The following is a 27855-nucleotide window of genomic DNA, read 5'->3' as shown; positions in this document are numbered from 1 at the left end:
TTTTATGAATTGATAATCATTTATTTGATGAATTTGCTCTGACTGTCTATTGTGTTGGTTAATTTCTTTACAATCAAATGAGGGAAACTTATCACAAGTCAGAGTTATACTTAAACTAAATCTTTATTCACTTATTAATAAGGGAGCAGGTCAATACAACACACAAATATAAAGTGAATCGATTGAGTGCTCTACGATAACGATGGCTGGTCGACGAATCACCCCCAGATGATTCGTTGAGAGCCCCGACACAAAAGTACAAAGGTCTTTTACAGCCAAGACACACCCCTTTCAGTCTACATGACCAACAACAAATGTATGGATTGGGTCACAAGGTTAAGATTAGTATGAACGATACTGTCTGCTGTGAATAACAAGTATCTGCTGTAAAAACAGTAGAGACCAGGGTCTGGCCCTGGGGTCATCTCTCCCTGGTACCAGAAAGAACAGAAACATTAAGTCATGCTATGGAATGCGGTCTCTTTAGGTTATATCACCCAAAAGACATCGGAAATCTCCTGTCAGTGTTAAATCTCCCAGAGGCCCACTTTCAGTTCACACAGACACAAGAGTTATAAGAACCCTCTATTCTGTTGCATAAAACAGCCATTTGATGCAATAAAAGTATTATAACATAATGTTGTCATTTCTCTCACAGTATTCATACAGTGTTGGGGCATGTTATCTCCCTGTCTGCATGCTGCCGTCTATCTGTCTGTCTGCCTGCCTACATGCTGCCGTCGGACTGAACCGTAAACATAATGACTGCTGGCCGGGGCTGCTGTCGCACGTCAGTCACTCTATTGCAGGTAGACTCCGTTTTGTTCAAGAAAACTAAAACAAAGTCAATCTTTATGGGAAGCTCAGACTTCCTACCCACTCACTCTCACTAAGTGCTGGTTTCCCAGACCTGGTAGGGAGGGCATCCACTCATCATTCATCCCAGGTCACCAGTGGCATGGAAAGGGGGTTCTTTAACAAGCATTATACATTAACCTCTACCAAACTAAACAAACATGTTTGATTAAATGCAGAAAGTGGATGTTTCACCCCCTGTCCTGCTTTTCCAGCGAACTGGTGTGGGACTATCCTCCGTAGCCTGCCGTGGGCCAGAGGGGACGATTCAGACAAAATAATACAACCATCCATGTGAAAAGGGAGGGGCATAGGAAGGCAGCAGAGTGCTAGGCCGTGGCCTCGATGGTGCATTCTTTAGCCAGGTGACCAGACTTTCCGCAGTTGTAGCAGTTGACTTCGCTGGCCTTGCTGCACTGGACGGCAACATGGCCGATCTCACCACACCTGGTGGGAGACAGAGAGGAGAGAGATGAGGTTTAGGTAAGAGAAGGGAGAGTGTTTTCATTAATTTGTTATTCGGGACAACGTTTTATGTCCTGATATTTAAACAAGAATGCTATAATGTCTCATCTTTTGGTATCAGGCCTAAACATCACCTTTCCAACTGATTTGTACCTGACACATTAGTCCTACCTGCTGGTCAGCACACACACACACACACACACACACTAACAATACACTGGCCAGTATACCTTGTAAAAAATATATATATGTGCTCACAGGTCTTCTGGATGTGTCCTAGTAATGGTGTGCATCTTCGTTAACTCACCTGTAACACTTGACCTTGTCACAGCCCTTCTGGATGCCCCCCATTACTAGGACACATCTTCGTTAACTCACCTGTAACACTTGACCTTGTCACAGCCCTTCTGGATGCCCCCCATTACTAGGACACATCTTCGTTAACTCACCTGTAACACTTGACCTTGTCACAGCCCTTCTGGATGTGTCCGAAGCCTCCACAGGAGTAGCACTTCTGCTCGTTGGCATGGTCACAGTCCCGGGCCACATGGCCGGCCTTGCCACAGTTATAACAGACCTGCAATATAACATTATAATATAACATAACAATTAAGAATATAATCACCGGCCTTGCCACAGTGATAACACACCTGCATTATATTAGGGGCCTATAAAATCTGCATTGTGGAAAATATGGACGGAATCCAGACGCAGTCAGCATTAGTTGCTGGGACCACTACTATATGTCCAGTCATCCTGCCAACCAAGTACCGGTCTGAGGAGATGTTTGGCAGAGCAGATAGGCAGCTAGCTAGCAGGGTTTTCTTGAGGGCTTGAAAGCAGCCTGCAACGCGGTTATCCATTACGGCTGGGACAGCGGACTCTCCCGGGCATGTGGCTGTCTAGAGCCCTGCTGTTCAATCTTCCCTGCGACCTGCCCTGTCTGGAACTGAGAGGAGGAACAGTATAACCTGTCTTGTCTGGAACTGAGAGGAGTAACAGTATAACCTGTCCTGTCTGGGACTGAGAGGAGTAACAGTATAACCTGTCCTGTCTGGAACTGAGAGGAGGAACAGTATAACCTGTCTTGTCTGGAACTGAGGGGAATAACAGTATAACCTGTCCTGTCTGGGACTGAGAGGAGTAACAGCATAACCTGTCCTGTCTGGGACTGATAGGAGTAACAGTATAACCTGTCCTGTCTGGAACTGAGAGGGGTAACAGTATAACCTGTCTGGAACTGAGAGGAGTAACAGTGTAACCTGTCTGGAACTGAGAGGAGTAACAGTTTAACCTGTCCTGTCTGGAACTGAGAGGAGTAACAGTATAACCTGTCTGGAACTGAGAGGAGTAACAGTATAACCTGTCTGGGACTGAGAGGAGTAACAGTATAACCTGTCCTGTCTGGAACTGAGAGGAGTAACAGTATAAACTGTCCTGTCTGGAACTGAGAGGAGTAACAGTATAACCTGTCCTGTCTGGAACTGAGAGGAGTAACAGTATAACCTGTCCTGTCTGGAACTGAGAGGGGTAACAGTATAACCTGTCCTGTCTGGAACTGAGAGGAGTAACAGTATAACCTGTCCTGTCTGGAACTGAGAGGGGTAACAGTATAACCTGTCTGGAACTGAGAGGAGTAACAGTATGACCTGTCCTGTCTGGAACTGAGAGGAGTAACAGTATAACCTGTCTAGAATTGAGAGGAGTAACAGTATAACCTGTCCTGTCTGGAACTGAGAGGAGAGGAGTAACAGTATAACCTGTCCTGTCTGGAACTGAGAGGAGTAACAGTATAACCTGTCCTGTCTGGAACTGAGAGGAGTAACAGTATAACCCGTCCTGTCTGGAACTGATAGGAGTAACAGTATAACCCGTCCTGTCTGGAACTGAGAGGAGTAACAGTATAACCTGTCCTGTCTGGAACTGAGAGGAGTAACAGTATAACCTGTCCTGTCTGGAACTGAGAGGAGTAACAGTATAACCTGTCCTGTCTGGAACTGAGAGGAGTAACAGTATAGCTGTCTTGTATGGAACTGATAGGAGTAACAGTATAACCTGTCCTGTCTGGAACTGATAAGAGTAACAGTATAACCTGTCCTGTCTGGAACTGAGAGGAGTAACAGTATGACCTGTCCTGTCTGGAACTGAGAGGAGTAACAATATAACCTGTCCTGTCTGGAACTGAGAGGAGTAACAGTATAACCTGTCCTGTCTGGAACTGAGAGGAGTAACAGTATAACCTGTCCTGTCTGGAACTGAGAGGAGTAACAGTATAACCTGTCCTGTCTGGAACTGAGAGGAGTAACAGTATAACCTGTCCTGTCTGGAACTGAGAGGAGTAACAGTATAACATGTCCTGTCTGGAACTGAGAGGAGTAACAGTATAACCTGTCCTGTCTGGAACTGAGGGGAGTAACAGTATAACCTGTCCTGTCTGGAACTGAGGGGAGTAACAGTATAACCTGTCCTGTCTGGAACTGAGGGGAGTAACAGTATAACCTGTCCTGTCTGGAACTGAGAGGAGTAACAGTATAACCTGTCCTGTCGAACTGAGAGGAGTAACAGTATAACCTGTCTGGAACTGAGAGGAGTAACAGTTTAACCTGTCCTGTCTGGAACTGAGAGGAGTAACAGTATAACCTGTCTGGAACTGAGAGGAGTAACAGTATAACCTGTCTGGGACTGAGAGGAGTAACAGTATAACCTGTCCTGTCTGGAACTGAGAGGAGTAACAGTATAAACTGTCCTGTCTGGAACTGAGAGGAGTAACAGTATAACCTGTCCTGTCTGGAACTGAGAGGAGTAACAGTATAACCTGTCCTGTCTGGAACTGAGAGGGGTAACAGTATAACCTGTCCTGTCTGGAACTGAGAGGAGTAACAGTATAACCTGTCCTGTCTGGAACTGAGAGGGGTAACAGTATAACCTGTCTGGAACTGAGAGGAGTAACAGTATGACCTGTCCTGTCTGGAACTGAGAGGAGTAACAGTATAACCTGTCTAGAATTGAGAGGAGTAACAGTATAACCTGTCCTGTCTGGAACTGAGAGGAGAGGAGTAACAGTATAACCTGTCCTGTCTGGAACTGAGAGGAGTAACAGTATAACCTGTCCTGTCTGGAACTGAGAGGAGTAACAGTATAACCCGTCCTGTCTGGAACTGATAGGAGTAACAGTATAACCCGTCCTGTCTGGAACTGAGAGGAGTAACAGTATAACCTGTCCTGTCTGGAACTGAGAGGAGTAACAGTATAACCTGTCCTGTCTGGAACTGAGAGGAGTAACAGTATAACCTGTCCTGTCTGGAACTGAGAGGAGTAACAGTATAGCTGTCTTGTATGGAACTGATAGGAGTAACAGTATAACCTGTCCTGTCTGGAACTGATAAGAGTAACAGTATAACCTGTCCTGTCTGGAACTGAGAGGAGTAACAGTATGACCTGTCCTGTCTGGAACTGAGAGGAGTAACAATATAACCTGTCCTGTCTGGAACTGAGAGGAGTAACAGTATAACCTGTCCTGTCTGGAACTGAGAGGAGTAACAGTATAACCTGTCCTGTCTGGAACTGAGAGGAGTAACAGTATAACCTGTCCTGTCTGGAACTGAGAGGAGTAACAGTATAACCTGTCCTGTCTGGAACTGAGAGGAGTAACAGTATAACATGTCCTGTCTGGAACTGAGAGGAGTAACAGTATAACCTGTCCTGTCTGGAACTGAGGGGAGTAACAGTATAACCTGTCCTGTCTGGAACTGAGGGGAGTAACAGTATAACCTGTCCTGTCTGGAACTGAGGGGAGTAACAGTATAACCTGTCCTGTCTGGAACTGAGAGGAGTAACAGTATAACCTGTCCTGTCGAACTGAGAGGAGTAACAGTATAACCTGTCTGGAACTGAGAGGAGTAACAGTTTAACCTGTCCTGTCTGGAACTGAGAGGAGTAACAGTATAACCTGTCTGGAACTGAGAGGAGTAACAGTATAACCTGTCTGGGACTGAGAGGAGTAACAGTATAACCTGTCCTGTCTGGAACTGAGAGGAGTAACAGTATAAACTGTCCTGTCTGGAACTGAGAGGAGTAACAGTATAACCTGTCCTGTCTGGAACTGAGAGGAGTAACAGTATAACCTGTCCTGTCTGGAACTGAGAGGGGTAACAGTATAACCTGTCCTGTCTGGAACTGAGAGGAGTAACAGTATAACCTATCCTGTCTGGAACTGAGAGGGGTAACAGTATAACCTGTCTGGAACTGAGAGGAGTAACAGTATGACCTGTCCTGTCTGGAACTGAGAGGAGTAACAGTATAACCTGTCTAGAATTGAGAGGAGTAACAGTATAACCTGTCCTGTCTGGAACTGAGAGGAGAGGAGTAACAGTATAACCTGTCCTGTCTGGAACTGAGAGGAGTAACAGTATAACCTGTCCTGTCTGGAACTGAGAGGAGTAACAGTATAACCCGTCCTGTCTGGAACTGATAGGAGTAACAGTATAACCCGTCCTGTCTGGAACTGAGAGGAGTAACAGTATAACCTGTCCTGTCTGGAACTGAGAGGAGTAACAGTATAACCTGTCCTGTCTGGAACTGAGAGGAGTAACAGTATAACCTGTCCTGTCTGGAACTGAGAGGAGTAACAGTATAGCTGTCTTGTATGGAACTGATAGGAGTAACAGTATAACCTGTCCTGTCTGGAACTGATAAGAGTAACAGTATAACCTGTCCTGTCTGGAACTGAGAGGAGTAACAGTATGACCTGTCCTGTCTGGAACTGAGAGGAGTAACAATATAACCTGTCCTGTCTGGAACTGAGAGGAGTAACAGTATAACCTGTCCTGTCTGGAACTGAGAGGAGTAACAGTATAACCTGTCCTGTCTGGAACTGAGAGGAGTAACAGTATAACCTGTCCTGTCTGGAACTGAGAGGAGTAACAGTATAACCTGTCCTGTCTGGAACTGAGAGGAGTAACAGTATAACAAGTCCTGTCTGGAACTGAGAGGAGTAACAGTATAACCTGTCCTGTCTGGAACTGAGGGGAGTAACAGTATAACCTGTCCTGTCTGGAACTGAGGGGAGTAACAGTATAACCTGTCCTGTCTGGAACTGAGGGGAGTAACAGTATAACCTGTCCTGTCTGGAACTGAGAGGAGTAACAGTATAACCTGTCCTGTCGAACTGAGAGGAGTAACAGTATAACCTGTCTGGAACTGAGAGGAGTAACAGTATGACCTGTCCTGTCTGGAACTGATAGGAGTAACAGTATAACCTGTCTGGAACTGAGAGGAGTAACATTATAACCTGTCCTGTCTGGAACTGAGAGGAGTAACAGTATAACATGTCCTGTCTGGAACTGAGGGGAGTAACAGTATAACCTGTCCTGTCTGGAACTGAGGGGAGTAACAGTATAACCTGTCCTGTCTGGAACTGAGAGGAGTAACAGTATAACCTGTCCTGTTTGGAACTGAGAGGAGGAACAGTATAACCTGTCCTGTCGGGAACTGAGAGGAGTAACAATATAACCTGTCCTGTCTGGAACTGAGAGGAGTAACAGTATAACCTGTCCTGTCTGAAACTGAGAGGAGTAACAGTATAACCTGTCCTGTCTGGAACTGATAGGAGTAACAGTATAACCTGTCCTGTCTGGAACTGAGAGGAGTAACAGTATAACCTGTCCTGTCTGAAACTGAGAGGAGTAACAGTATAAAATGTCCTGTCTGGAACTGAGAGGAGTAACAGTATAACCTGTCTGGAACTGAGAGGGGTAACAGTATAACCTGTCCTGTCTGGAACTGAGAGGAGTAACAGTATGACCTGTCCTGTCTGGAACTGATAGGAGTAACAGTATAACCTGCCCTGTCTGGAACTGAGAGGAGTAACAGTATGACCTGTCCTGTCTGGAACTGATAGGAGTAACAGTATAACCTGTCTGGAACTGAGAGGGGTAACAGTATAACCTGTCCTGTCTGGAACTGAGAGGAGTAACAGTATAACCTGTCCTGTCTGGAACTGAGAGGAGTAACAGTATAACCTGTCCTGTCTGGAACTGAGGGGAGTAACAGTATAACCTGTCCTGTCTGGAACTGAGGGGAGTAACAGTATAACCTGTCCTGTCTGGAACTGAGGGGAGTAACAGTATAACCTGTCCTGTCTGGAACTGAGAGGAGTAACAGTATAACCTGTCCTGTCGAACTGAGAGGAGTAACAGTATAACCTGTCTGGAACTGAGAGGAGTAACAGTATGACCTGTCATGTCTGGAACTGATAGGAGTAACAGTATAACCTGTCTGGAACTGAGAGGAGTAACAGTATAACCTGTCCTGTCTGGAACTGAGAGGAGTAACAGTATAACATGTCCTGTCTGGAACTGAGGGGAGTAACAGTATAACCTGTCCTGTCTGGAACTGAGAGGAGTAACAGTATAACCTGTCCTGTCTGGAACTGAGAGGAGTAACAGTATAACCTGTCCTGTCTGGAACTGAGAGGAGTAACAGTATAACCTGTTTGTAACTGAGAGGAGGAACAGTATAATCTGTCCTGTCTGGAACTGAGAGGAGTAACAGTATAACCTGTCCTGTCTGGAACTGAGAGGGGTAACAGTATAACCTGTCTGGAAGTGAGAGGAGTAACAGTATAACCTGTCCTGCCTGGAACTGATAGGAGTAACAGTATAACCTGTCTGGAACTGAGAGGAGTAACAGGTTAACCTGTCCTGTCTGGAACTGAGAGGAGTAACAGTATAACCTGTCTGGAACTGAGAGGAGTAACAGTATAACCTGTCTTGTCTGGAATTGAGAGGAGTAACAGTATAACATGTCCTGTCTGGAACTGAGGGGAGAAACAGTATAACCTGTCCTGTCTGGAACTGAGAGGAGTAACAGTATAACCTGTCCTGTCTGGAACTGAGAGGGGTAACAGTATAACCTGTCTGGAAGTGAGAGGAGTAACAGTATGACCTGTCCTGCCTGGAACTGATAGGAGTAACAGTATAACCTGTCTGGAACTGAGAGGAGTAACAGGTTAACCTGTCCTGTCTGGAACTGAGAGGAGTAACAGTATAACCTGTCTGGAACTGAGAGGAGTAACAGTATAACCTGTCTTGTCTGGAATTGAGAGGAGTAACAGTATAACATGTCCTGTCTGGAACTGAGGGGAGTAACAGTATAACCTGAACTGTCTGGAACTGAGAGGAGTAACAGTATAACCTGTCCTGTCTGGAACTGAGAGGAGTAACAGTATAACCTGTCCTGTCTGAAACTGAGAGGAGTAACAGTATAACCTGTCCTGTCTGGAACTGAGAGGAGTAACAGTATAACCTGTCCTGTCTGGAACTGAGAGGAGTAACAGTATAACCTGTCCTGTCTGGAACTGAGAGGAGTAACAGTATAACCTGTCCTGTCTGGAACTGAGAGGGGTAACAGTATAACCTGTCTGGAAGTGAGAGGAGTAACAGTATGACCTGTCCTGCCTGGAACTGATAGGAGTAACAGTATAACCTGTCTGGAACTGAGAGGAGTAACAGGTTAACCTGTCCTGTCTGGAACTGAGAGGAGTAACAGTATAACCTGTCTGGAACTGAGAGGAGTAACAGTATAACCTGTCTTGTCTGGAATTGAGAGGAGTAACAGTATAACATGTCCTGTCTTGAACTGAGGGGAGTAACAGTATAACCTGTCCTGTCTGGAACTGAGAGGAGTAACAGTATAACTTGTCCTGTCTGGAACTGAGAGGGGTAACAGTATAACCTGTCTGGAAGTGAGAGGAGTAACAGTATGACCTGTCCTGCCTGGAAATGATAGGAGTAACAGTATAACCTGTCTGGAACTGAGAGGAGTAACAGGTTAACCTGTCCTGTCTGGAACTGAGAGGAGTAACAGTATAACCTGTCTGGAACTGAGAGGAGTAACAGTATAACCTGTCTTGTCTGGAATTGAGAGGAGTAACAGTATAACATGTCCTGTCTGGAACTGAGGGGAGTAACAGTATAACCTGAACTGTCTGGAACTGAGAGGAGTAACAGTATAACCTGTCCTGTCTGGAACTGAGAGGAGTAACAGTATAACCTGTCCTGTCTGGAACTGAGAGGAGTAACAGTATAACCTGTCCTGTCTGGAACTGAGAGGAGTAACAGTATAACTTGTCCTGTCTGGAACTGAGAGGAGTAACAGTATAACCTGTTTGGAACTGAGAGGAGGAACAGTATAACCTGTTTGGAACTGAGAGGAGTAACAGTATAACCTGTCCTGTCTGGAACTGAGAGGAGTAACAGTATAACCTGTCCTGTCTGGAACTGAGAGGGGTAACAGTATAACCTGTCTGTAACTGAGAGGAGTAACAGTATGACCTGTCCTGCCTGGAACTGATAGGAGTAACAGTATAACCTGTCTGGAACTGAGAGGAGTAACAGGTTAACCTGTCCTGTCTGGAACTGAGAGGAGTAACAGTATAACCTGTCTGGAACTGAGAGGAGTAACAGTATAACCTGTCCTGTCTGGAACTGAGAGGATTAACAGTATAACCTGTCTGGAACTGAGAGGAGTAACAGTATAACCTGTCTGGAACTGAGAGGAGTAACAGGTTAACCTGTCCTGTCTGGAACTGAGAGGAGTAACAGTATAACCTGTCTGGAACTGAGAGGAGTAACAGTATAACCTGTCCTGTCTGGAACTGAGAGGAGTAACAGTATAACCTGTCCTGTCTGGAACTGAGAGGGGTAACAGTATAACCTGTCTGGAAGTGAGAGGAGTAACAGTATGACCTGTCCTGCCTGGAACTGATAGGAGTAACAGTATAACCTGTCTGGAACTGAGAGGAGTAACAGGTTAACCTGTCCTGTCTGGAACTGAGAGGGGTAACAGTATAACCTGTCTGGAACTGAGAGGAGTAACAGTATGACCTGTCCTGCCTGGAACTGAGAGGAGTAACAGTATAACCTGTCTGGAACTGAGAGGAGTAACAGTATAACCTGTCCTGTCTGGAACTGAGAGGATTAACAGTATAACCTGTCTGGAACTGAGAGGAGTAACAGTATAACCTGTCTGGAACTGAGAGGAGTAACAGGTTAACCTGTCCTGTCTGGAACTGAGAGGAGTAACAGTATAACCTGTCTGGAACTGAGAGGAGTAACAGTATAACATGTCCTGTCTGGAACTGAGAGGAGTAACAGTATAACCTGTCCTGTCTGGAACTGAGAGGGGTAACAGTATAACCTGTCTGGAACTGAGAGGAGTAACAGTATGACCTGTCCTGCCTGGAACTGATAGGAGTAACAGTATAACCTGTCTGGAACTGAGAGGAGTAACAGTATAACCTGTCCTGTCTGGAACTGAGAGGATTAACAGTATAACCTGTCTGGAACTGAGAGGAGTAACAGTATAACCTGTCTGGAACTGAGAGGAGTAACAGGTTAACCTGTCCTGTCTGGAACTGAGAGGAGTAACAGTATAACCTGTCTGGAACTGAGAGGAGTAACAGTATAACCTGTCCTGTCTGGAACTGAGAGGAGTAACAGTATAACCTGTCCTGTCTGGAACTGAGAGGGGTAACAGTATAACCTGTCTGGAAGTGAGAGGAGTAACAGTATGACCTGTCCTGCCTGGAACTGATAGGAGTAACAGTATAACCTGTCTGGAACTGAGAGGAGTAACAGGTTAACCTGTCCTGTCTGGAATTGAGAGGAGTAACAGTATAACCTGTCTTGTCTGGAATTGAGTGGAGTAACAGTATAACATGTCCTGCCTGGAACTGATAGGAGTAACAGTATAACCTGTCTGGAACTGAGAGGAGTAACAGGTTAACCTGTCCTGTCTGGAATTGAGAGGAGTAACAGTATAACCTGTCTGGAACTGAGGGGAGTAACAGTATAACCTGAACTGTCTGGAACTGAGAGGAGTAACAGTATAACCTGTCCTGTCTGGAACTGAGAGGAGTAACAGTATAACCTGTCCTGTCTGGAACTGAGAGGAGTAACAGTATAACCTGTCCTGTCTGGAACTGAGAGGAGTAACAGTATAACCTGTCCTGTCTGGAACTGAGAGGAGTAACAGTATAACCTGTTTGGAACTGAGAGGAGGAACAGTATAACCTGTCCTGCCTGGAACTGATAGGAGTAACAGTATAACCTGTCCTGTCTGGAACTGAGAGGATTAACAGTATAACCTGTCTGGAACTGAGAGGAGTAACAGTATAACCTGTCTGGAACTGAGAGGAGTAACAGTATAACCTGTCCCGTCTGGAACTGAGAGGAGTAACAGTATAACCTGTCCTGTCTGGAACTGAGAGGAGTAACAGTATAACCTGTCTGGAACTGAGAGGAGTAACAGTATAACCTGTCCTGTCTGGAACTGAGAGGAGTAACAGTATAACCTGTCCTGTCTGGAACTGAGAGGAGTAACAGTATAACCTGTCTGGAACTGAGAGGAGTAACAGTATAACCTGTCCTGTCTGGAACTGAGAGGAGTAACAGTATAACCTGTCCTGTCTGGAACTGAGAGGAGTAACAGTATAACCTGTCTGGAACTGAGAGGAGTAACAGTATAACCTGTCCTGTCTGGAACTGAGAGGAGTAACAGTATAACCTGTCCTGTCTGGAACTGAGAGGAGTAACAGTATAACCTACATTGCTACCATGACAAAGACCAAAGCTGGCGGGAGTACCAGTGATAGGTGTTTCTAAACCACAGGTGAAGGATCTTTTAAAAGTAAATAGAGTTCTAAAATCAGTTGTTACAACAAGAAAATATTTTAAAGTGTTATGTCCAAATACTGGTGGATTCAACTAATAAAATAATGGACGACCTGACCAGAGAGGTTCAGGACCTGAGGAACAGGTGTGTATGTGAATCCATGATAACAATGATGGAGAAATCAGATTATCTCAAGGGACCACCAAGGCGGAACAACATGGTTGTGGACGGAATTGCAGAATCTCCAAATGAGACTTGGACGGAGTCTGAGGACAAAGTGAGGGAAATGATCTCTGAGAAATTGAAGATGAATCACAAGAAGATTGAGGTGGATCGCGCCCCACAGGACTGGAAAACTCACCACCGGCCCCGGTGACAGACCAAGGCCGATAGTGGTCAAGTTCCTGAGGTTCAAGGACAAGGTAGCGGTTCTTGAAAGAGCCAAGATCTTGAGAGGAACGTATATCTTCCTCAACGAGGGCTATCCTGAAGCTGTGCCCCAAAAGAGGAAAGAACTTATCCCAGCCCTGAAAGCTGACAAAGCGCTTCGGGACATTGCTTACATCTGCTATGACAGGCTCATTGTCCACCCTCCCTCCTGGAAGGGATGAGAGAGCCAAGCCTATGGCTTCGTAGCTTCAACCCCGCAGCACACACACACACCAACTGATTAATGACTGCTGAATGTATATTTTTTCTCTTGCTTTATTTTCTCTTTTCCATATTCTTATCTCTGATAAGCTACCAGGGAGAGGGCTGAAAATTCCTTATTAAAATATGTAGCCTTAGAAATAAGGTTAATGAAATCAATAACTTGCAAAAAATTAGACAACATTCATATATTAGCCATTTCTGAGGCTCACTTAGATAATTCATGTGATGATACAACAGTAACAATACAAGGATAAAACATCTATAGAAGAGACAGACATGCTTATGGGGGAGGTGTTGCTGTGTATACAGTTGAAGTCAGAAGTTTACATACACTTAGGTTGGAGTCATTAAAACTCGTTTTTCAACCACTCCACACATTTCTTGTTAAGAAACTACAGTTTTGGCAAGTCAGTTAGGACATCTACTTTGTGCATGACACAAGTCCTTTTTCACTGTATCACAATTCCAGTGGGTCAGAAGTTAACATACACTCAGTTGACTGTGCCTTTAAAGAGCTTGGTAAATTCCAGAAAATTATGTCATGGCTTTAGAAGCTTCTGATAGGTTAATTGACATAATTTGAGTCCATTTGAGGTGTACCTGTGGATGTATTTCAAGGCCTACCTTCAAACTCAGTGCCTCTTTGCTTGACATCATGGGAAAATCAAAAGAAATCATTCAAGACCTCAGAAAAAAAAATTGTAGACCTCCACAAGTCTGGTTCATCCTTGGGAGCAATTTCCAAATGCCTGAAGGTACCACGTTCATCTGAACAAACAGTAGTACGCAAGAATAAACACTTTGGGACCACGCAGCCATCATACCGCTCAGGAAGGAGATGCGTTCTGTCTCCTAGAGATGAACGTACTTTGGTGCGAAAAGTGCAAATCAATCCCAGAACAACAGCAAAGGACCTTGTGAAGATGCTGGAGGAAACAGGAACAAAATTATCTATATCCACAGTAAAACGAGTCCTATATCGACATAACCTGAAAGGCTGCTCAGCAAGGAAGAAGCCACTGCTCCAAAACCGCCATAAAAAAGACACAGACTACGGTTTGCAACTGCACATGGGGACAAAGATTGTACTTTTTGATGAAATGTCCTCTGGTCTGATGAAACAAAAATACGATGGTCATTTTGGCCATAATGACCATCGTTATGTTTGGAGGAAAAAGGGGGAGGCTTCCAAGCCGAAGAACACCATCCCAACCGTGAAGCACAGGGGTGGCAGCATCATGTTGTGGGGGTGCTTTGCCGCAGGAGGGATTGGTGCACTTCACAAACTAGATGGCATCATGAGGATGGAAAATTACATGGATATATTGAAGCAACATCTCAAGACATCACTCAAGAAGTTGAAGCTTGGTCACAAATGGGTCTTCCAAATGGACAATGACCCAAGCATACTTCCAAAGTTGTGGCAAAATGGCTTAAGGACAATAGAGTCAAGGTATTGGAGAGGCCATCACAAATCCCTGAAGACTCCTGTTAAAAAGGAACCACCAGCTGTCATATGTTCTCATGTTCTGAGCAAGGAACTGAAATGTTAGCTTTTCACATGGTTTACTTTCTTCTCCAACACCGTGTTTTTGCATTATTTAAACCAAATTTAACATGTTTCATTGTTTATTTGAGACTAAATAGATTGTATTTATGTATTATATTAAGTTAAAATAAACGTGTTCATTTAAAAACATTTACATTTTTTATCCCAGGCCGTCATTGTAAATAAGAATTTGTTCTTAACTGACTTGCCTAGTTAAATAAAGGTTGAATAAAAAAAATAAGATGGTGTTAAAAATCTCAACATTTTTTACATAGTCGACTTACACACAGCTCTGACACACACACTTACCCCACCAGACATGCCACCGGGGGTCTTTTCACAGTCCCCAAATACAGAACAAATTCATGAAAGCTTACTGTATTATTGTCATTTAGCAGACACTCTTATCCATAGCGACTTACAGTAGTGAGTGCATACATTTTCATAGTGAAAATTATGAAATGCATTAATTTGCCCAAGTTAATCATAAGATACTAACAAAATGGATCAGTGATTGGATCAGTGCAACTTTCTGAAAGAGCACAGTGTAACGGTTTTGACTTAAGGTTATTATTTATAGGGGTGCCAGGTAGGTTGTGCCTACCAGAGAAAACATTGGTTTCTCCTTTTGGTTTGGGAGGGAATGAGTCCCATCTGGTCCGTCAAGTCTACACCAATACAAAGGACTTATGTAAAAGTCAGGATGGAAATAAACTTTTCATAAACCCTTAAAACATTGGAAAGAACTTCAAAAACAACTGTATTCTTTTGCGGGGGTTGTATTACCAACATAAATGATTAAACACACACATAATAATATAACACAATGAGTTCTGATTCCTCCAGAAATGTTCTGTACCTCGGGCCTAAAAAGAGTCCAGTCCGGTAAAGGAGTTCAGGGAACTACCGTGACGCAATGTTTGTCCGTTCATTCAAGTGTAGCGTAAACCCAGTTTTAATCATACAATCAATATAACAATTATTTTACCACAGAACTTTAAAGCGTATCAACTCTTACTAAGTCCTCAACTACAACTAACTACATAAATCATCACAGTATACATCAAAACAAATGAAATACCGTATACAAAAAGGTTGTAGTCAGTCGGTCAGTCAGACAATCCAATCCACCAACTGAGAAAGGTAGTCTGATCCTGGGTAAACTCTATTAGGCTACCAAACACACGTTTAACGGCAACAAAACAAACGGAATAGAGAAGCTTTGGAACTGAGGGTTGAACACATCCTCATTCACTTCTCCATCACAACCCCACTTTTGCTCAGTGGATGCTGGCTATTTAATTGGGAATTAGAGGGAAAGCACCCTATTGGAAGGAGAAGCACGGAGACGGTTCAGAAAAATTCAGGGCTGTCACAACAGGAACGCCCCCGTCTGTGTGTTGTGCTGCTCTGTATGTCTGGTCTACACTCTGTGCAGCTGTTAGAGATAATGCTAATGATAACGGTCTTCTGGTAGAGGGAAAGACTCCCAAAAACCTCCTCTATTAAATGTTAACTACAAAGTAGCTTATGCCTACCTGGCAGAATGATAGAAATGATTTGCATCAATCCAGTGGTCATTTGTTTTGAAAACTCTGCACAATCACAGAAGCACTACAGAAACACTGCTAACCAAACAACAGTGCTTGGTGGCTGTACTACAGAAACACTGCTAACCAAACAACAATGCTTGGTGGCTGTACTACAGAAACACTGCTAATCAAACAACAGCAGTGCTAGGTGGCTGTACAACAGAAACACTGCTAACCAAACAACAACAGTGCTAGGTGGCTGTACTACAGAAACACTGCTAATCAAACAACAGTGCTAGGTGGCTGTACTACAGAAACACTGCTAACCAAACAACAGTGCTTGGTGGCTGTACTACAGAAACACTGCTAATCAAACAACAGCAGTGCTAGGTGGCTGTACAACATAAACACTGCTAACCAAACAACAACAGTGCTAGGTGGCTGTACTACAGAAACACTGCTAATCAAACAACAGCGCTAGGTGGCTGTACTACAGAAACACTGCTAACCAAACAGCGCTAGGTGGCTGTACTACAGAAACACTGCTAACCAAACAACAGTCTCTGGCTGGTGAACACTTGTATTAAAGGGAACTACACCATTCCCCCACAAAAATAACATAATCAGACAAAAAAAAAAAGAGAGATTTTATAGGGACCTAATAATAACATGATTACCATGAACACACCGGCCTGCATAATAATATTACATAATAATATTATAACACCCAAGCCATGACAGTTATAACGCACCTGTTCCCTCTCCTTCTTGGGCTCCTTACAGTCTCTGGAGATGTGTCCTCCACGACCACAGTTATAGCACGCTGCAGAAACACAGAACAGTTATAGCATGCTGCAGAAACAGAGCAGTTATAGCATGCTGCAGAAACACAGAACAGTTATAGCATGCTGCAGAAACACAGAACAGTTATAGCATGCTGCAGAAACACAGAGCAGTTACAGCATGCTGCATAAACACAGAGCAGTTATAGCATGCTGCAGAAACACAGAACAGTTATAGCATGCTGCAGAAACACAAAACAGTTATAGCATGCTGCAGAAACACAGAACAGTTATAGCATGCTGCAGAAACACAGAGCAGTTATAGCATGCTGCAGAAACACAGAACAGTTATAGCATGCTGCAGAAACACAGAGCAGTTATAGCATGCTGCAGAAACACAGAACAGTTATAGCATGCTGCAGAAACACAGAGCAGTTATAGCATGCTGCAGAAACACAGAGCAGTTATAGCATGCTGCAGAAACACAGAGCAGTTATAGCATGCTGCAGAAACACAGAGCAGTTATAGCATGCTGCAGAAACACAGAGCAGTTATAGCATGCTGCAGAAACACAGAACAGTTATAGCATGTACACACAAATGTGGTCAACATTTTTCTAAGCTGGAGACGTCCTCACCATCCTCAGTCCTCTCACAGTCTCTGGCGACGTGACCAGGCTCGCCACAGCGATAGCAGAACAGATCTGAGGAACAGGAAGAACATTATTATTGGAAAATCACATCATTGCTTTGCTAGACATGTGACAATGGGAATTGACTTAGAAGTTAGCACACAGGCTCAGTGCTGCCCAGGGCCAAGTTAGCACACAGGCTCAGTGCTGCCCAGGGCCAAGTTAGCACACAGGCCATGCACTGGAACACCAAACAGGATAATTGTTTTTGAAACTGAGTTACATAGGAAGGTTGAATACTACCTGAACGTTATTTTACAGTTTCAAAAGCATTTTTACGAAACTTTGTCTTGTAGTCAGTACCTTACCTTTCCCTGTCTATTGATCACCACCCTGTAATGTAGTCAGTACCTTACCTTTCCCATCTATTGATCACTACCCTGTAATGTAGTCAGTACCTTACCTTTCCCCGTCTATTGATCAATACCCTGTAATGTAGTCAGTACCTTTCCCCATCTATTGATCACTACCCTGTAATGTAGTCAGTACCTTACCTTTCCCCGTCTATTGATCAATACCTTGTAATGTAGTCAGTACCTTTCCCCGTCTATTGATCACTACCCTGTAATGTAGTCAGTACCTTACCTTTCCCCATCTATTGATCACCACCCTGTAATGTAGTCAGTACCTTTCCCAGTCTATTGATCACTACCCTGTAATGTAGTCAGTACCTTTCCCAGTCTATTGATCACTACCCTATAATGTAGTCACCACCCTGTAATGCAGTCAGTTCCGTTCCCCGTCTACTGATCACCACCCTGTAATGTAGTCAGTACCTTACCTTTCCCCCTCCCGCGGCCCTTGCCTCGTCCCCGCCCGGCATTCGGACAGTTCTTGATCCAGTGGCCGGTACGTCCGCATCCAAAACACTCATTACTACTCATCTCCACTAGTTCCTACAACCTGAGGAGAGAGACAGACACATACAGTCAGCCCTAATACAACCAGACAGTCTAGGGCTGTCCCCGATTTAAACAAAATCTTGGTAGACCGAAAGTCATCTGTTCTTCGACCAATTGAATTCTCTAAATATTTCAACATGTAATTTTTTCATATATAGACACACCCGGTGTTTGAATAAAATCAACTATGTGCATTGAGCTGGTCTGATGCTTTAAGCTTAAGGTTTGATGCATCAAGAGGGTGCCAGAGATCTAGATAAGGAGAAGAGAAAACCCTTAACCTGACCCAACCATTCTCCTCCCGCTCCTGCTGGCTTTCGCTGATTCTGCCATTACTCTAGGGGTCGTCAACCTTTCTCATGTGGAATGACAATTTATCGTACCATTTCTACCGATCTGCCTGCCAGTTATGGTTTTCATGAAACGGTTTAATTTATTAGAACGTCTTTATATCTCAAAATCATAGTCATGTGGTTAATCAAAATTCTATCCAAATCAAAATGAAAACAAACAAACCTGGGAATATTGAAGACTCATGTTAAAAGGAACCACCAGCTTTCATGTTCTCATGTTCTGAGCAAGGAACTTAAACGTTAGCTTTTTTACATAGCACATATTTAACTTTTACTTTCTTCTCCAACACTGTGTTTTTGCATTATTTAAACCAAATTGAACATGTTTCATTATTTATTTTTTTACAAATTGATTTTATTTCTGCATTATTTTAAGTTAAAATAAGTGTTTATTCAGTATTGTTGTAATTGTCATTATATGTAAAAAAAATAAATATATATATATATATATATATATATATATATATATATATATATATATATATATATATACATACATACAGTGCCTTGCGAAAGTATTCGGCCCCCTTGAACTTTGCGACCTTTTGACACATTTCAGGCTTCAAGCATAAAGATATAAAACTGTATTTTTTGTGAAGAATCAACAACAAGTGGGACACAATCATGAAGTGGAACGACATTTATTGGATATTTCAAACTTTTTTAACAAATCAAAAACTGAAAAATTGGGTGTGCAAAATTATTCAGCCCCCTTAAGTTAATACTTTGTAGCGCCACCTTTTGCTGCGATTACAGCTGTAAGTCGCTTGGGGTATGTCTCTATCAGTTTTGCACATTGAGAGACTGACATTTTTTCCCATTCCTCCTTGCAAAACAGCTCGAGCTCAGTGAGGTTGGATGGAGAGCATTTGTGAACAGCAGTTTTCAGTTCTTTCCACAGATTCTCGATTGGATTCAGGTCTGGACTTTGACTTGGCAATTCTAACACCTGGATCTGTTTATTTTTGAACCATTCCATTGTAGATTTTGCTTTATGTTTTGGATCATTGTCTTGTTGGAAGACAAATCTTCGTCCCAATCTCAGGTCTTTTGCAGACTCCATCAGGTTTTCTTCCAGAATGGTCCTGTATTTGGCTCCATCCATCTTCCCATCAATTTTAACCATCTTCCCTGTCCCTGCTGAAGAAAAGCAGGCCCAAACCATGATGCTGCCACCACCATGTTTGACAGTGGGGATGGTGTGTTCAGCTGTGTTGCTTTTACGCAAAACATAACATTTTGCATTGTTGCCAAAAAGTTCAATTTTGGTTTCATCTGACCAGAGCACCTTCTTCCACATGTTTGGTGTGTCTCCCAGGTGGCTTGTGGCAAACTTTAAACAACACTTTTTATGGATATCTTTAAGAAATGGTTTTCTTCTTGCCACTCGTCCATAAAGGCCAGATTTGTGCAATATACGACTGATTGTTGTCCTATGGACAGAGTCTCCCACCTTAGCTGTAGATCTCTGCAGTTCATTCAGAGTGATCATGGGCCTCTTGGCTGCATCTCTGATCAGTCTTCTCCTTGTATGAGCTGAAAGTTTAGAGGGACGGCCAGGTCTTGGTAGATTTGCAGTGGTCTGATACTCCTTCAATTTCAATAATATCGCTTGCACAGTGCTCCTTGGGGTGTTTAAAGCTTGGGAAATCTTTTTGTATCCAAATCCGGCTTTAAACTTCTTCACAACAGTATCTCGGACCTGCCTGGTGTGTTCCTTGTTCTTCATGATGCTCTCTGCGCTTTTAACGGACCTCTGAGACTATCACAGTGCAGGTGCATTTATACGGAGACTTGATTACACACAGGTGGATTGTATTTATCATCATTAGTCATTTAGGTCAACATTGGATCATTCAGAGATCCTCACTGAACTTCTGGAGAGAGTTTGCTGCACTGAAAGTAAAGGGGCTGAATAATTTTGCACGCACAATTTTTCAGTTTTTGATTTGTTAAAAAAGTTTGAAATATCCAATAAATGTTGTTCCACTTCATGATTGTGTCCCACTTGTTGTTGATTCTTCACAAAAAAATAGTTTTATATCTTTATGTTTGAAGCCTGAAATGTGGCAAAAGGTCGCAAAGTTCAAGGGGGCCGAATACTTTCGCAAGGCACTGTATATATATATATATATATATATATATATACATAAATAAATAAAAAATAAAATAAAATCGTCCGATTAATCGGTATTGGCTTTTTTTGGTCCTCCAATAACCGTTGTCGGTGTTGAAAAATCATAACTCTGGAGAGACCTGAAAATAGCTGTGCAGCAACGCTCCCCATCCAACCTGACAGAGCTTGAGAGGATCTGCAGAGAAGAATGGGAGAAACTCCCCAAATACAGGTGTGCCAAGCTTGTAGTGTCATACCCAAGAAGACTCAAGGCTGTTATCGCTGCCAAAGGTGCTTCAACAAAGTACCGAGTAAAGGGTCTGAATACTTATGTAAATGTAATATTTCCGAAATTAGCAAACATGTCTAAAAACATGTTTTTGCTTTGTCATTATGGAGTATTGTGTGTAGATTAGACATTTTTTAAATAAGGCTGTAACGGAACAAAATGTGGAAGAATTCAAGGAGTCTGAATACTTTCCGAATGCACTGTAAATCCCCAATCATACTAGGCCAATGATTCTCAACTTGGGGGTCGCGGGAGGATTTTAAGGCGCGGGAATATATAAAAAATGATTATATTATTTTGAAAGGTAACAGCTGCACCTAAACTTATATTTTGCAAGGATACCGTTGCACCGCTAATTGTTGCTGACTTTACACGTGCAGAGCGTCTGCAGTGATGTTTCAGTTTGAGGGTTGGCACATACTCACTGACCAATACAATAACGTTCTCGCAGTTTTTAAAAGGTGCAGCTTTCTCTTTATCTACTGCTGCTTCCAATGTCAACAAGGCAGACAACCCGGTCCCTGTCAAGAAGAGAAAATACCACCCCAACTTCATCAAATATGGTTCTACATATTTAGAAGACAGGCAGGGTGAGTGTAGACCGCTGTGCATCCTATGGAATGAGCTGTTAGCCAATGAGAGCATGAAACCCTCCAAAAGGAAGAGGCATCTGGACACCAAGCATCCAAGCCACAGAGATAAGACAGTTGACTTTAAAATAAAATGTCAATATCTACAGGCCGTACAAGATTCATAGAATAACGACTGCACGGTACAAGAAAAGGCACTTTGCGCATCATACCTTGTGGCCCAGCGCATTGTTAAGTGCAAAAAAGCCCACACCAGCTCAGAGGATCTCATACTCCCTGCTGCGATTGATATGTGCACTGAAATCTTGGGAGAGTCAGCCACCAACAAACTTAAAACCATCATACCCTTATCCCCATGAGGAGGAGAATCCAGGACATGTCGGAGGACAACGCGCCAGACATCAGAGCGTATCACTGCAAATGGACATTACGCACTGCAGCTTGATGAATCCACAGATGGTGTTGGGTCGCTTTTATGAGCTTCAAGCAGAGATTGCCACGTTTGTTTCGGAAAACAAGTCACCTCTGACTGAACATTTCGATTGTGAGGAATGGCTCACGCCTACCTGGCGGTTATTGTTAATCATCTGAATTAGAGGTCGACCGATTATGATTTTTCAACGCTGATACCGATTATTGGAGGACCAAAGAAGCTGATACCGATTAAATCGGCCAATTTATTTTATTTTTAATAATGACAATTACAACAATACTGAATGAACACTTATTTTAACTTAATATAATACATCAATAAAATCAATTTAGCCTCAAGTAAATAATGAAACATGTTCAATTTGGTTTAAATAATGCAAAAACAAAGTGTTGGAGAAGAAAGTGAAAGTGCAATATGTGCCATGTAAGAAAGCTAATGTTTCAGTTCCTTGCTCAGAACATGAGAACATATGAAAGCTGGTGGTTCCTTTTCACATGAGTCTTCAATATTCCCAGGTAAGAAGTTTTAGCTTGTAGTTATTATAGGAATTGTAGGACTATTTCCCTCTATACCATTTGTATTTCATTAACCTTTGACTATTGGACGTTATTATAGGTACTTTAGTATTGCCAGTGTAACAGTATAGCTTCCGTCCCTCTAGTTAGCACGCGCTAACTAGCTAGCCATTTCACTTCGGTTACACCAGACTCATCTCAAGAGTTGATAGGCTTGAAGTCATAAACAGCTCAATGCTTGACGCACAACGAAGAGCTGCTGGCAAAACGCACGAAAGTGCTGTTTGAATGAATGTTTACGCGCCTGCTTCTGCCTACCACCGCTCAGTCATATACTTAGATACTTGTATGCTCAGTCAGATTACAGTGGGTTGCGAAAGTATTCGGCCCCCTTGAACTTTGCGACCTTTTGCCACATTTCAGGCTTCAAACATAAAGATATAAAACTGTATTTTTTTGTGAAGAATCAACAACAAGTGGGACACAATCATGAAGTGGAACGACATTTATTGGATATTTCAAACTTTTTTAACAAATCAAAAACTGAAAAATTGGGCGTGCAAAATTATTCAGCCCCTTTACTTTCAGTGCAGCAAACTCTCTCCAGAAGTTCAGTGAGGATCTCTGAATGATCCAATGTTGACCTAAATGACTAATGATGATAAATACAATCCACCTGTGTGTAATCAAGTCTCCGTATAAATGCACCTGCACTGTGATAGTCTCAGAGGTCCGTTAAAAGCGCAGAGAGCATCATGAAGAACAAGGAACACACCAGGCAGGTCCGAGATACTGTTGTGAAGAAGTTTAAAGCCGGATTTGGATACAAAAAGATTTCCCAAGCTTTAAACATCCCAAGGAGCACTGTGCAAGCGATAATATTGAAATGGAAGGAGTATCAGACCACTGTTGGAAGACAAATCTCCGTCCCAGTCTCAGGTCTTTTGCAGACTCCATCAGGTTTTCTTCCAGAATGGTCCTGTATTTGGCTCCATCCATCTTCCCATCAATTTTAACCATCTTCCCTGTCCCTGCTGAAGAAAAGCAGGCCCAAACTATGATGCTGCCACCACCATGTTTGACAGTGGGGATGGTGTGTTCAGGGTGATGAGCTGTGTTGCTTTTACGCCAAACATAACGTTTTGCATTGTTGCCAAAAAGTTCAATTTTGGTTTCATCTGACCAGAGCACCTTCTTCCGCATGTTTGGTGTGTCTCCCAGGTGGCTTGTGGCAAACTTTAAACAACACTTTTTATGGATATCTTTAAGAAATGGCTTTCTTCTTGCCACTCTTCCATAAAGGCCAGATGTGTGCAATATACGACTGATTGTTGTCCTATGGACAGAGTCTCCTACCTCAGCTGTAGATCTCTGCCCATGATCACTCTGTTCATCCAGAGTGATCATGGGCCTCTTGGCTGCATCTCTGATCAGTCTTCTCCTTGTATGAGCTGAAAGTTTAGAGGGACGGCCAGGTCTTGGTAGATTTGCAGTGGTCTGATACTCCTTCCATTTCAATATTATCGCTTGCACAGTGCTCCTTGGGATGTTTAAAGCTTGGGAAATATTTTTGTATCCAAATCCGGCTTTAAAACTTCTTCACAACAGTATTCCAATATTGAAATGGAAGGAGTATCAGACCACTGCAAATCTACCAAGAAGCATTTACCCAAATCAGTCCCTCTTTCTTTCTTCTAATAACATTAAAAAAAATGTAAATTCTGTTATTTAGATTTGTTTGGAGGAATAAAACGCATTATATTCGGAAATCACAATTAGTGAAAGACTTTGATCGTGGAGGTTTACAGGCTATTGATTTTGAGTCGTTAGTGGGAGCTTTTAGAATTATGGTTGAAATGATGCCTGTCTAATCCTACCTCTATGTGGTAGCATATCCCCAACAGTCTGTTCAATGAACTTGGTGGACTTAAATTCCAAATTAAATTTGATTTTGACCCTAAAATTACCTGTGAAATTGTGTCACCGGCAAATGTTATTTTTCTGGAAGATTATTTTCAAGCACAATCCCCCCCCCCCCCCACACACACACCCATACACACAAGGCATTGATTAGGAATAATAAAGTTTTAAAATTAATAGGAAATCCATTTTCAAAGGCCTTTGGTTTGACAAGAGTATTTATTTTATACGTGATTTGGTAGACAACACTGGGGAGTTTTTGCCGTTTGATGAGTTAATCGGTACATTTCAGGTTAATATTACTCAGAGAGAATATATCAAATCAAATCTAATTTATTTGTCACATACACATGGTTAGCAGATGTTAATGCGAGTGTAGCGAAATGCTTGTGATTCTAGTTCCGACAATGCAGTAATAACCAACGAGTAATCTAACCTAACAATTCCAAAACTACTACCTTATACACACAAGTGTAAAGGGATAAAGAATATGTACATAAAGATATATGAATGAGTGATGGTACAGAACGGCATAGGCAAGATGCAGTAGATGGTATCGAGTACAGTATATACATATGAGATGAGTAATGTAGGGTATGTAAACAAAGTGGCATAGTTTAAAGTGGCTAGTGATACATGTATTACATAAAGATGCAGTAGATGATAGAGTACAGTATATACATATACATATGAGATGAATAATGTAGGGTATGTAAACATTATATTAAGTAGCATTGTTTAAAGTGGCTAGTGATATATTTTACATCAATTTCCATCAATTCCCATTATTAAAGTGGCTGGAGTTGAGTCAGTGTGTTGGCAGCAGCAACTCAATGTTAGTGGTGGCTGTTTAACAGTCTGATGGCCTTGAGATAGAAGCTGTTTTTCAGTCTCTCGGTCCCAGCTTTGATGCACCTGTACTGACCTCGCCTTCTGGATGATAGCGGGGTGAACGGGCAGTGGCTCGGGTGGTTGTTGTCCTTGATGATCTTTATGGCCTTCCTGTGACATCGGGTGGTGTAGGTGTACTGGAGGCAGGTAGTTTGCCCACAGTGATGCGCTGTGCAGACCTCACTACCCTCTGGAGAGCCTTACGGTTGTGGGCGGAGCAGTTGGTGATACAGCCCGACAGGATGCTCTCGATTGTGCATCTGTAGAAGTTTGTGAGTGTTTTTGGTGACAAGCCGAATTTCTTCAGCCTCCTGAGGTTGTGTGGGTGGGTGGACCAATTCAGTTTGTCTGTGATGTGTACACTGAGGAACTTAAAACTTACTACCCTCTCCACTACTGTCCCATCGATGTGGATAGGGGGGGTGTTCCCTCTGCTGTTTCCTGAAGTCCACAATCATCTCCTTAGTTTTGTTGACGTTGAGTGTGAGGTTATTTTCCTGACACCACACTCCGAGGGCCCTCACCTCCTCCCTGTAGGCCGTCTCGTCGTTGTTGGTAATCAAGCCTACCACTGTAGTGTCGTCCGCAAACTTGATGATTGAGTTGGAGGCGTGCGTGGCCATTCAGTCGTGGGTGAACAGGGAGTACAGGAGAGGGCTCAGAACGCACCCTTGTGGGGCCCCAGTGTTGAGGATCAGCGGGGTGGAGATGTTGTTACCTACCCTCACCACCTATGAAGGTTTGCAAAGCAATCCCACTTCCTTTACATGGATTTATTAAGAACACTTTGTTATATTATGTTGTTCCCACTTTTCCTAGTTTACAAATTAATGACTTGAATCTTTTGGATTAAAAAAAAGCAACAATAAGTGGATACGATTGGCAGTTAATGAAGTCCTTTTTGGTGATTATAATGAAATATAATGCTATGGAAGGGACCAACCCATGCTATGGTCAAAATAGACTACCTTTTACCTTACTTGTCCAGTTATCACAAAAGTTAAAGAAACACATTTTTAAATATTTTCTACCATCTACCCTGTTAATGATTTCTTGCACAAAAGATTCAATTTTGACAAAATGCCTTGTGTTTTTTGTTCCTCTGATTCAGAATCTATAGAGCTTTTTTTTGTGTTCATGCCGCCATTCTAGTATGAACTATGGATTGAAATTCATGAATGGCTGTGTATGAAATCTCCAGAATTACCTATGTTTATCTTTGATGATGTTAAATGGCATTATGCTTATCCTTGAAATCCTGATCATAACAATTAACATTATTATTCTCTTGGCCAAATATTTTATTCACAAATGTAAATGGGGTGGAAAAATTCGTTATTTTGTCGTTTTTTTTTCATTGAACTGTTACAATTTTATAAATCCCTCAAACTTGTGAAACTGAAAAAGTTTGAAAAATTATAAGTCATGTCTCTGAATGTATGTTAAGGTCTCATTGCCTTGTTACATATTAATGATGTCCTGATTTATTATTTTTGGGGGGCGGGGGGGTTGTGTTATATTATTTCATTGTTTTCACAGGAATGTCCCTGTATTGTTGTTATTGTTGCGACATTGGCTAGCTCCGCTCATTCCCAGAACACGTCATCGGTCATCTAACGCCAACATACGCATGTGCAAAGTGTAAATCAAAGGCACTCTTATATAAAGTTGTTTTTGCCTCAAATGAAAACGTGTCAGTTTGTCACTTTCACGCGGTTGGAGTCTTAACATGTTCAACTACATAAGACATTGGCTCGAATCTAGGTTGTGCCTTTATATTTGTGGACATTTTGAGAAGTGAACAATTCTTCCTTAGTTAAGACTTCACAAATCCCGGCCTGCTTGTCAAGCGTTGCCGGAAGTCTCGCGATGTTACATGGTGTTTAGAAACTGTCTTTGATACCACTGCATCTATCTACGCTAGCTAACTAGGTAAACAACACCAAAACAAAGACGATATGCGTTTTATAAAATAATTTCAAATTGTGAGTTAAATATATTTGCTGATTTCTTTCGAGACAAAGTCTGGATCTGGAAAAATAAATAATTAAACTCTGCACCTTTCCCGCGCGCAGTAGACCAAAGTGCGTTGTTAGAAAATTTATTGAACGTTAGCTAGCTAGCCAAGGAACCACAACAGCTCGCCTTGCATTCATTAACATTTCGGTCGTACTTTAGACACACTGCGAATCTTTACGACACATGTGAAGTATTTAAACATATCTTCCACGGGTTATATTTGTGTCCTTTATTACAGCCACTCACCTCAGACCGCGCCTGGTTGTTGTCGGTCTGTCCTCTGCGCCACACGCGGTTTGCACACGGTCCGCTACTTCGGTCCTGTCCTTCTCCCCTCCACATGGGCGCTGCTTTTGCACACGGCTCTGCTCTGGTTTTCAAACAGACCGTTACATTAAGTCGGCTCCCCATACTAAGCCTTTGTGTTTATACTGCATGTATCTGTTGGAAGGAGCCTTGTTAAACCGTCACGCCATCTACAGTAAAAAAGAAAAGAGAACCGAAGAAAAGGGATGAAACACAATCCATGGAGTGAGGAGAAAATGAGAGGTGCTCTGAAAGAGTAGACTCAGGACATGTACCCAGACTCCAGGAGCTGGCATGCGTCTGGTAAAAATAGCTTTCT

The 27855-nt window shown here is 42.7% G+C and overlaps 2 protein-coding genes across 6 annotated transcripts in view; one reads left to right on the top strand and one right to left on the bottom strand.

Moving 5' to 3' along the window:
• On the bottom strand, window positions 1–27838 carry LOC139371480 (CCHC-type zinc finger nucleic acid binding protein-like). 5 transcript variants are annotated; one of them, XM_071111929.1, is made up of 6 exons: window positions 27477–27838; window positions 17984–18105; window positions 17149–17214; window positions 16482–16552; window positions 1770–1897; window positions 1–1302 (listed from the first exon to the last, which is right to left on the bottom strand). In XM_071111929.1, exons 2-6 carry the CDS (start codon window positions 18084–18086, stop codon window positions 1185–1187), a joined length of 486 nt encoding a protein of 161 aa, XP_070968030.1. In that variant the 5' UTR covers window positions 18087–18105; window positions 27477–27838; the 3' UTR covers window positions 1–1184. The 5 variants fall into 5 exon arrangements, with proteins under 5 accessions (XP_070968030.1, XP_070968028.1, XP_070968029.1 ...); XM_071111927.1 differs by having other exon boundaries at window positions 16482–16581; window positions 27477–27568; XM_071111928.1 differs by having other exon boundaries at window positions 16482–16581; window positions 25246–27490.
• LOC139371478 (UF2 component of NDC80 kinetochore complex) overlaps window positions 27091–27855 on the top strand; it is a 37249-nt gene continuing 36484 nt past the window's right edge. The window contains exon 1 of the mRNA XM_071111925.1: window positions 27091–27143. The gene's annotated coding sequence lies outside the window, so the exon portion shown is untranslated. The remainder of the gene's footprint in view (window positions 27144–27855) is intronic.

The sequence above is a fragment of the Oncorhynchus clarkii genome, chromosome 17 (genome assembly GCF_045791955.1).
Source record: "Oncorhynchus clarkii lewisi isolate Uvic-CL-2024 chromosome 17, UVic_Ocla_1.0, whole genome shotgun sequence".
In the NCBI taxonomy this organism is placed as follows: Eukaryota; Metazoa; Chordata; class Actinopteri; order Salmoniformes; family Salmonidae; genus Oncorhynchus; species Oncorhynchus clarkii.
Note: the sequence above shows the minus strand (reverse complement) of the source record. Positions and strands in the feature narration are given on the sequence as shown.